We start from the raw sequence: 10,051 nt of genomic DNA on the forward strand, positions 1-10,051 counted from the left end.
GATAGAAGATAGATGAAGAGTGAAAGACAGTATAGGAAAGAGAGAGACTGACTTTTTGAAGAAAATAAATTATGATAAGCGGTTTGCCTTTAAGAAGCCTGGGTTGTTAACGTCACTGTGATGAATTATTACACTGTGGTTAGGTGGGAGCACATGAAAGACAAAATTGGCTTTTAGCCCATCAAACAATGGCGTGAGGAAAGTGCAATGATGATGAATGTTTCCCCGAATAAAACTGAGATCTGATATGACACCAACAATAATGATACAAGGACATTCATATTGGTAAGGATGGGGAATGCTACATAAAAAGATGATACAGATCACGATGATGATGGCGATAATGACAGTGGCGAATATCAAATTGTAGTGAGCTTGTAAAAGTAAAACACAATGAAGTACACAGTGATGATTTCTGTTTAAAGTTAGGTAAAAGAGAACCAAAACAGCGAAGGGGAAGACGTTACTGTCGATGGATCAACAGACGGACAGACAGACAGACAGACAAGACAGAGGGGTACACACAGCGGACGAACAGGAGGGATGGGATTTTACTTGGTGGCAGGGTCGCGGGTCTTGGCACTGTGGGAGAAGGACATGAAAAGAGAAGGGAGTAGAGAGAGGTAGGAAACCACTTCTAATAAAGCCACATACAGTACTCGGATAGAAGTCACATGAAAGGATGCCCTCTATGGTCAACATTTGATACAGTTTTATCCATTTCTGAGGGAGTTAGATTCTACATGAGAGAATACGGTTGAACATGACAGTCCTTTAAAATCCTACGTTTGCAGACAGAACTCCACTTTGTCAACCATTTACCATGTAAGAACTCTTTTAGTTTCTGTTTCACTTAACATGATGAGCACGCCCAATCACTGGAATAGTCCATAAAAACTGATTTCACAGTGACATGGATTTTCAGAGGAAAGCATAGTCTTCATTCAAGGCAGTGCTCTCTCGTTTTCCCACTGAATCCTTGCTTAATAGAGAGCTAAGCCTGACACAGGACAAATTCGTTTTTATCAATCTTGCTGGTACATTGAACTCTTTGACAACAATTGTTGATAGTTTTGTTACTATTAGTGCATAGAACCCCAAATAATACAAGATTTATATTTTATCGTGTATCAATTTGCAAATAATCTACTGTTAACCAAATAACATGAAAGGAACTATTGGCATTAATATGTATTTCTGAACTCACAAGTTATTGATGTATCTTTCCGGGAAAAGTGTGATAAAAAAAAAGAAAACTACTGTTGGTTCCATTGAAAACAAAATTATATGACCACGAACCAGGTAAACAAGATTAAAGCAGTATTTTTCTCTCTTGTAAAGACTACCACTATACTTTCCCATACCAAAACTATCTTCCACACAAGCCATAGTTGAAACGAATTTACATTTAAACACGGATGTGACTGGTAAAAAACAACAACTTTTCTGAGCAACAGGTAAGCACCATAAAGGACAGTCTCTGACTTCGTCCAAACCCTGAAACAGCCATGAAGATACCCAGACAAATGTTTGTTTGCTGCCATCTTTTGGCAGCTTACTGTACAGTCCAGCATGAGTCATTTATGACCATCGAGTATCCACTGTACATCAAAAGAATATAAATCATAAATTTTACTTGAGAAATTTTTGACTCATGTATTGTTAGGAATGGATCTTGATAAAGAGCGAGTAAAATTTATCACTGCTATAAACCCGAGGCAGTGAGAAAAGGAATGAACTTTCTTTTCTTTGTTGGTCTCTTTCTCTTTCCAGCTCCCAAGTTCAGCCACAAATCATTTTCAGGACCAATAATTTCAGCAAACAGGAAGCCAGTGGCGAATATGCACCACTGCATTATCTCCTCATAGGTCCCTGCAATTTTACAGCACTAAAAAAGAAAAATAAACTGATAAAAATACTTTAAATAACACGGTCTTGTCTTATCCTAGCATCTGCTTTCATCAGCCTTTTCGTACTTTTGTCTCGCCTGCAGTCTCTCATAGCGGAAGTTCTCGTAGTGGATCGTGTCAGTGATTTCCTTGAGGTCCTGTAGATGCGTTCTGATGAGCATGTCCCTTAGGTTGGAGAACTCGCAGTGGTTAGGGTTTTCCACTGTGGGCAGAAGAGGAAAAAACAGTTAAATGGCTTCAGGACATGTCGTTGACCACAAACAAATCTGTCTATTTCTAGATTCACTCTTAAAGGGGATGGCTACTAACTGATCAGTGGGAATCAGTGGGAATGCTGAGGGATGATTACTCCAATCCTTGTGGGATTCATTTAAGAGTACATTATATATCTATTGTTGTGTGAAAATCATTTGCTTCAGAATGGTCTCATATTCAAGTAATGTGCAGTTCAATGTTTCCAGATTAACATGCCTGTACAGTGACGGGGTGATCGTTAACGGGCCGTTAACGACCAAATCACTTCTTTCCCTTTTGTTCTTATATTTCAGTGCCCACTGATTTTAACTCATTGATTCCTATAGAACCCATTTCTATTAGTTTGTCATAGTATCTTTCTATCATTTCATTTTCAACAATTTATTGTAAGTATTTCATATGGTAAAATAAAAACTTCTCTTATACATGAGCCCTATTGTGATTCAGATACCACTGTTTATTTTGGTCACAGACTTATCAAACCTCTAAACTGCTGAATTTATATCTGATCCTTAATTTGGCAACACCTTTGAGAAGATCAAAGCAAATATTTTCTCTTATATTGGTGATCTTTTGTGTGTGTGTGTGTGTGTGTGTTTGTGTTTAGAGTGTGGATTTGATTCCTTTAAACCAATTTCACCTTGTCCTTTGTCTTGATAAGATATGCACACACACAAAAAAAAAAAATCAGAGTTGCCAATCTATGGACAGGATAATTTCTGAAAATTATTGATAATTAGTAATGATTTTAGAAATTGATATGATATAGGAACAAATGATGGTGTGGTTTCTCCTGACCAACATATCTGAAGTCATGCACCCACTGGGGTTAAATTTCATAGTGAGGCAGATGATACAGTGTACATGCAGTGTTACAGACCCCTTAGCCTTTTGACAAGGCCTCGTGGCTGAGGCAGCTTGGAAAAGAGACTAACTGTGAGGGAACGAGTGAACGCGAGTGCGAGTGATGCAGCCAGGAGGCCTTTTGGAACCTGACATGAATTTCGTTATCTTGAACCTTTTGTTTTTCGTCATTTCTGTTACCAAAAAGGTAGCGGCCAATCAGCGACCGCATTGCTCACAATGACGTTCCATCTAGTGAATACGCATGAGTTTGCCTGTCAGCGGCTTGCTCATCCCAACGTTCCAGAATCCAGCCTGCACTGCCTGTGGTAGCTGCCTACATTGACACGTGATTCATTAGCATACACCAACTGCAGAATACATGAATGATTCATGCTCGCGTACTTCGCAAAGCGGCATAAAAAAATCCAGATTTCAAAAGAGCCACTCAGTCTCACGTTCCATGTTTCTAGCAATGCTTGAGTAGTGGCGAGTTGTAGTCTCATTCCTCAGCCACGAGGCCTTGTCAAAAGGCTACAGACCCCTAGCTCTGATCCAGCCTACCTTCAATCAGCCCCCAGTTCGTCAGTCTACCCAAGGCTTCTCTTCCATCCACCTCATGAAGCTTGTCGCTGCCGACCACAGCAAACGGCATCTGGTCCTGGAAGACAAAGGCATTAGACCGACGTTATTAGCTAGAGACCACTGTGTAAAACCAAGGTCGACTGGGGACCAGTCTGTTAGTGTAACAGGACCCCTAGAAGTGTTACCACACTGTATATCCCAACGTGTGTGATATTAGGGACCAGTTTAACATCAGAACAAATACTGTAGATAATAAAAGTATCACCAAACTGTATAATATCCCATGTGTGTGTGAAAATAGGGACCAGTTTAGCAACAGAACAAGTGGAAAATAAAAGTATCAGCACAATGTATAATATCCCAGGCGTGTGACATTAGAGACCAGTTTAACGACAGAACAGGTAGATAAAAGGAGTACCACTGCACTGTGCAACACTACAGCGTGAACCAGGCCAAATTGACTGTAAAGCTGTTGTACTGGTAGAAGTGTCACAGTGTAAATCACACTGCCACAGAAATCACAGCATGACAAGAAACCCCTGTGACTTTGGAACTGTTGGGGTTTCATCACACTTTGTACCAGTGAGAGTGTGATATGAACAGGGACCAATTAGACAGCAAGAAGTGGCACAAACCACACTGTAACACAGAATCAACATGTTATGATTGCCGACCAGTCGTAAAATGGCACAGTCACTGGACCAGTACGAGTGTCACACTGTGTACCACCTGGAGTGTAATATAAAACATGTACCAATATGACATAAACATGGTGTATTGGTAGCAGCAGCATCACAAACCACTGTGTGTACCACCGAAGGTGTCATTCACAAAGAGTTGATTAACGGTGGGCTTGATGTTGAGGCATTGTACTGTGTATCACAGTGTGGTGATTTGGGAACAAATCATAATATGTGGCTAAAACTCATTCCAAATCAATGGTACAACTGATATTCTGCAAAACCATGTCCTTATAATTCTGATACGGTCAGCAATCTACAATCACAAGCAAACAACAAATTGTGGGGAGTGTTTTTTAATAGCTTTGTTACCCTTTCTTTAATACTCATTCAGAGTGTTTTATGATATCCATGAGTCCACACACACATATGCCATGGACAAATTTGGAATGACAGTACACAGAATTTCACAGCGTTTAGTATTTCACACAAGAGCCCTCCAGCCCAATCATTACGCCACAGTACTAGTGTGCATGTCACAGAGCTGAACTTTCATTTCTATGTCCATTTGATGCCAACATATCTCTCTGGGTACTTAAATGTTATTACCCACTTATGAACTCAAGTGTTGGGTAGATTGCTGTGGTGACTGAAAAATGTATTCTGGGTTTTATGTTTCTTGGCACAAGTCCTCAACATTTCACCTGCATTTATCTGTTTTTGTTTTCAATAAATGTAGGTCAAGAATGCTGATAAAAATTGTTTACATTCCTCTTCTTTTTGTTCAAATGCTTTCTCATATATCTTTTATGAAGGGAATAAAATAAAGGTCTTACTGTTGAGCAGCAAAACAACTATCAAAACCCCTGCTGCAATAATCATGATGTGTATTAAGGGCTATGGACTGCTAATACAGGGCTTTGAATTTACATGGATACGTTAGAGGTAGATACACACACACACTGTCAACATTTTCTTGTCAAGGCCATCATTAAAGTGCAGGTACATGTGGCACATGCAACTCTTGAAAATATCAAGAACTTCAAGGATAACAAGAGAAATGAACTCTTGCCAAGCCCACAGGCTACCTAAAAGTAAAAAAAAATAAAAAAAAAAATAAAAAAATCCTCCAACTTTTCAATCATGCAGTAATACAAAATGACCATAAACAATTGCAATCATACAAACACCAACAAATATAAGTAAATAGTGTACCAATAACAAAACATACCTACTGGTACAGAAATGATAGATTGTGCACACGAATAGCTCACTTATGTGGTAGATTCATATTAATGTCTTATGGACAAATTTACAAATAATATAGAAGTGAGCAGTGAAAATTCACAAGCCAAGCTGCAGCGCAGTCAGAGCCTTGAAAGTATTTTGTTTGATTACATGTCTGAATGATTAAACAGGATGCATAAACATTTTTCTTTTTCCCCAAAAAATAACCTTCTTAGCAAGCAGAAAAACTGAGTGATATATTGTCGCTGGGGCGACAAGACCTCATATCTACAAATGTCATATGTTCAAGTGACCAAAAAGACATGGCAGCCAAAGCACTATATCAAATGGGATATAGCTTTTCCTTGGACATGCAATGGAGGCTTCACTTTTGGTGGTAGGTAACACAGCTAGGATTTGGACAGGACATCACTTAACTGACTATCTGACCATTAATCCCAAAATGTGATTTTCATCAAAATTTCAAATACAAGGTCTTGTCCCAATAGCAACGATATGAAGAGAAAACACTATTGATAGATTATTGAGAGAGCTGAGATCTACGGTGATTTATCACTTGGTCTACTCCTATTTTGTCTAATAGCCATTTTAGTCTCAACCCACATGGTCTACTCCTGTTTCGTCTACAACCAGTTTGTCTAATGACCATTAAGTCCAACTGCTAGTTAGCCTTATTACCAGTTGGTCTACTTCGAGATGGGCTATGCACACTTCGTCTAATACCCACAGGTTATTAGACAAAATGGGGAAAAAAGTCCAAGGAGACAAAATTGCAATTAGACCATCTGGTCATTAGACAAAACGATAAGTAGCCAAACTGGGCATTACAAGAAAGTGATAGTAGACCAAGTGAGTTTAGCCACAGTGGTGTATGATAGATGAACTGGGAAGTAGACCATCTGATAGTAGACTAAGTGGCAATAAACCAGGGGGGTGTTTCATAAAGCTGTTCTTAAAGTTACAAATTACTTAAGAACGACTGGTGATCAGTTCTTGTGCTGAATTATAGAAATTCTGATAAGTATAGCACATCAGAAGTGATAACCAGTCCTTCGTATTGAAGTCCTTCGTAACTTTACGAACAGCTTCATGAAACACCCCCCCCTCCCCCCGATCTACAAGATGCTGATGAAACACTGCGTACCCTGAGAGCATCATTGATCGCCATGTCTTCCGCATCCTCTTCAAGATTCTTCATCGGGTACGTCTGGATGGAGTTCTTCTCCAGGGCAGACTTTATCTGTGATGGTGGTGAGGGTAGTGGTGAGAATGGAATAAACAAAGAGAAAGATTTGAAGAACATTAGCATAATAGTCATTAAAAAATAAGTACAATAGTCATAAACGAGGTATCTTCGGCTTCAGCAGCAAAATCAAGTTTGGGAAATGCAATCTAACCCTTTATGTGACTGGGACTTAGGGACAGTACATGTAATACCACAGGGTACTGTACGAGCTGAAATTTTCACAGTGGTTTTATTTTCGCGAATTCGCGAATCGCCTTTGAACCGCGAAAATAACAACACGCGAAAATAACAACGCGCGAATAACTAGGCTCAGTTAGACCCTCGCAAGCGCGAAATCAACAACATGCGAAAATGTCTTCCAAGTAGCAATTCGCGAAAATATCTGTACGCGAAAATTTCAGCTCGTACAGTATTCTCTGCTTATCGGCTCTCAAAGCATACAAAGAGTTAATGTTGACCAGAACTGTACCAAGTTTGTTACTACGTGTAAATATCATAAATGCCCTGACTTAGAATAATTAAAAGAATGTCAAATTCATTGTACATTGTATACAATGTAGGAAGATGGGTGAACTATTGATATGTGATTATGCAAGCACCCTCTCCCGTAAACACACACACAAAAAAGACCATAAACAAAAAGACACACAGACAGACAGACACACACACCCACACACACACACACACACACACACACACACAAAGATCATAAACAAAAACACAGACAGACACACACACACACACACAACTACTCGTCCTCTGCCTGGACTGTTTTCTGAATGATTCACTTTACATTATGTATGGTATGGGCAGCTAGCTAAGATCGTATTGCTGGCGTTGAGGGCGCAAGCTACACCATCAAGATTGCTGGCTAGTCTGAATACAAGGATCTATTTAAATCGGCCAGAATCTGGACTACAACACGACTACAAGCCAACAAGCGCTCTTGATGAGTCATACTTTCATGAGTCACACACAAGGCATGTGAGATGGATGTAATGTGATCCAAAGGTAATACATCTTGAATGTCGCACATTTGTTACAGCAGCTCTGTCATGCAATCAAGCGATGATCAACTTTTAGCATTATTTACAATTCAATTCCCTTCCCCCCTTCCCCTCTCGCCCTGCAACACACTTTGCCAGGCCCCATGTTCCCAGCCCTGTGTGAAATTGGCCAGCCTATAATGGGCGTTGATGAGTTTAGCTCCTGTACCTCGCTCCATCGACCAGACGGCCACATCTGGTCGACGCATCTTGCTGACTTACACAAGGCGTGTGACAAATGGATCCCTCAATGCGTGTAATTGGATACTCGACCACTTGAAACATGAGCTTGTCATTTAGCAAGTGGGAAACGGGCCCCGGCGCGACTGCAGCCAAGTGGCTGTATGAGAGAGGCTATAGCCTTGTCACCTCCTACTCCAGGACTCCTGGGGACAGATCTAAACTAACTCTGAATAACTAATGGGGCTTTTGTTCTGATCCTCTCAATTCTAACAATGACGGGTAATCATAAATCATACTTGATATACTGTAGAATAGAAAGAGGAGCTTCTTTTGAATCCTCACACTCCAGTGCATGGCTGTACTTTGGATTTACAGTACATTCCTGGTCAGTAGGAATCTACCAATCTTCTCTTTACATTTCCTGTGCTGTGACTCCTATTGGATATTAAACCCGTTGAGGACGAGTCCCTAGTATACGCGGGCAAGTGTCTATGGAAAATGCGTGTTGTAGCAAAATCAGCCCATCCTCAACGGGTTAAAGGTAAATCATATACCAATAATTGACAACACTACATTACACAAGGGTCTTTGAATGCTTTTACATGGGCCGGGGGGGGGGGGGGGGGGGGGGGGGGGTGTCTAGTGTCAGTGTTACACACAGATATCTCTGTAGACAGAACTTTTGTGATGTCATAAATTGTTGTAATTCATTTATTCCACTATCATTACACACTTCTTCTATTTTTGTTGTTCCATTCTTTAAAATCGTTCTTTTTCAAAAAGCAAAACCCTGCCCCCTCATCCTCCCCCTCATTTCTGCAGCCCTATTACAAATCCCTACCATTGGACAAAATACTTTCATTACCTACACATTTTTCTGACATACACAAGGATGACATTGAGTTTTTTTTGGAAAAATAGGAAATCAGATTTAAATCTACAGAATATCATGCCTGCATATAAGGCAAGTGTTGCAATGATGATAATACAACAGGCATAAAAACACTGCTTTTTCCATGATGAGCCTTTCCAATTTAGTAAATAAATATAACTTTCGTGCCTATGGGAACAGTCTGAATTGAATTACAGATTTAAACCACCATCTTGCAAAATGCACACTTAGAATCCCTGAGAAAATACAATGATTGATTTCCTATCCAGTGAAATTTCCAAGTGTGGAAGGGATATTGTGCTGACAGTGTTTTGTTGTGTATCCTACAATTGTAGCTGTGTGCACCCAGAAAACATAGAGCCAAATACACAGACATGCTTTCTCGATTCCCAGCAGTGATAGGAAAGAGAGATTAGATACAATCCATCCTGAATTCTGTCTAGACAGTTTGGATGAAATGGGCACAAGAGTAAAAAAAAAAACCAAGGAAAAATTGTGATGATTTGATGGTTATCACATCTGATTTTATCATTAGGTTGAACATAATGACTTCTGCAGATCTACCCTGTCCTTGGGTATGGGATCTGTTTTAATAACTTTTGTAACAGGATATCACAAGGAAAGAATGACAGAAAGGGAAAGACAGAACGAGAGAAAGAGAAAAAAAGAGAGGGAGAGAGAGAGCAAAGGAAGAAAACTGCAGAGTGTGTGTGTGTTGTGTGTGTGTTGGAGGCAATCTAAACCTGTCAAATATCAGAGGATATATCTAATGCAGAAAATTATGAAATGTTAAATCTGCATCGGTGCTGACAAAATAAGGACATGCTATGCTCTGACAAGAAAACAAGAACAACAACAAAAAAAAAAAAACAACAACAACAACACACACACACACAGATCCAGAATTTGTTGGTCCAGGAATAGGGCACTGTTCAAGATCAACTTAGAGATTAACCCGTTCCATACTGAATTCTGAAATTCCCATAGACTTTATGCACAGGCCACCAGGTTCCCGTACGGAACGGGTTAACTTTCTTTTTTGAAAGTTTTGGCACGCAGTTTCTATCTCAGGCACCATGTCTGGAATTAGTGACTACCTTGTTTGATGCCACAAAAGTGTTATGAGTCAACCCTACAAGCCAGCAAGCTATGTGCCTTACTTA

General features: G+C 39.8%; 1 protein-coding gene across 3 annotated transcripts in view; it reads right to left on the minus strand.

Annotated features, from left to right (window-relative positions):
• Nucleotides 1-287: 287 nt before the first annotated feature.
• Nucleotides 288-10,051, minus strand: part of LOC139730850 (neuronal-specific septin-3-like) — a 94,012-nt gene continuing 84,248 nt past the window's right edge. For 2 of the 3 annotated variants that reach the window (XM_071641725.1, XM_071641724.1), the window contains exons 8-11: nt 6,666-6,761; nt 3,573-3,669; nt 1,977-2,112; nt 290-582 (exon numbers count right to left, since the gene is read on the minus strand). In XM_071641725.1, the coding sequence (XP_071497826.1) occupies nt 552-582; nt 1,977-2,112; nt 3,573-3,669; nt 6,666-6,761 (360 nt within the window). In that variant the 3' untranslated portion in view covers nt 290-551. Of the gene's footprint in view, nt 583-1,976; nt 2,113-3,572; nt 3,670-6,665; nt 6,762-10,051 lie in introns of all 3 variants that reach the window. The other variant, XM_071641723.1, reaches the window with a different exon arrangement.

This window comes from Diadema antillarum, unplaced genomic scaffold (assembly GCF_040938485.1).
Source record: "Diadema antillarum isolate AM-2024a unplaced genomic scaffold, OU_Dant_1.0 seq00000339_RagTag, whole genome shotgun sequence".
In the NCBI taxonomy this organism is placed as follows: domain Eukaryota; kingdom Metazoa; phylum Echinodermata; class Echinoidea; order Diadematoida; family Diadematidae; genus Diadema; species Diadema antillarum.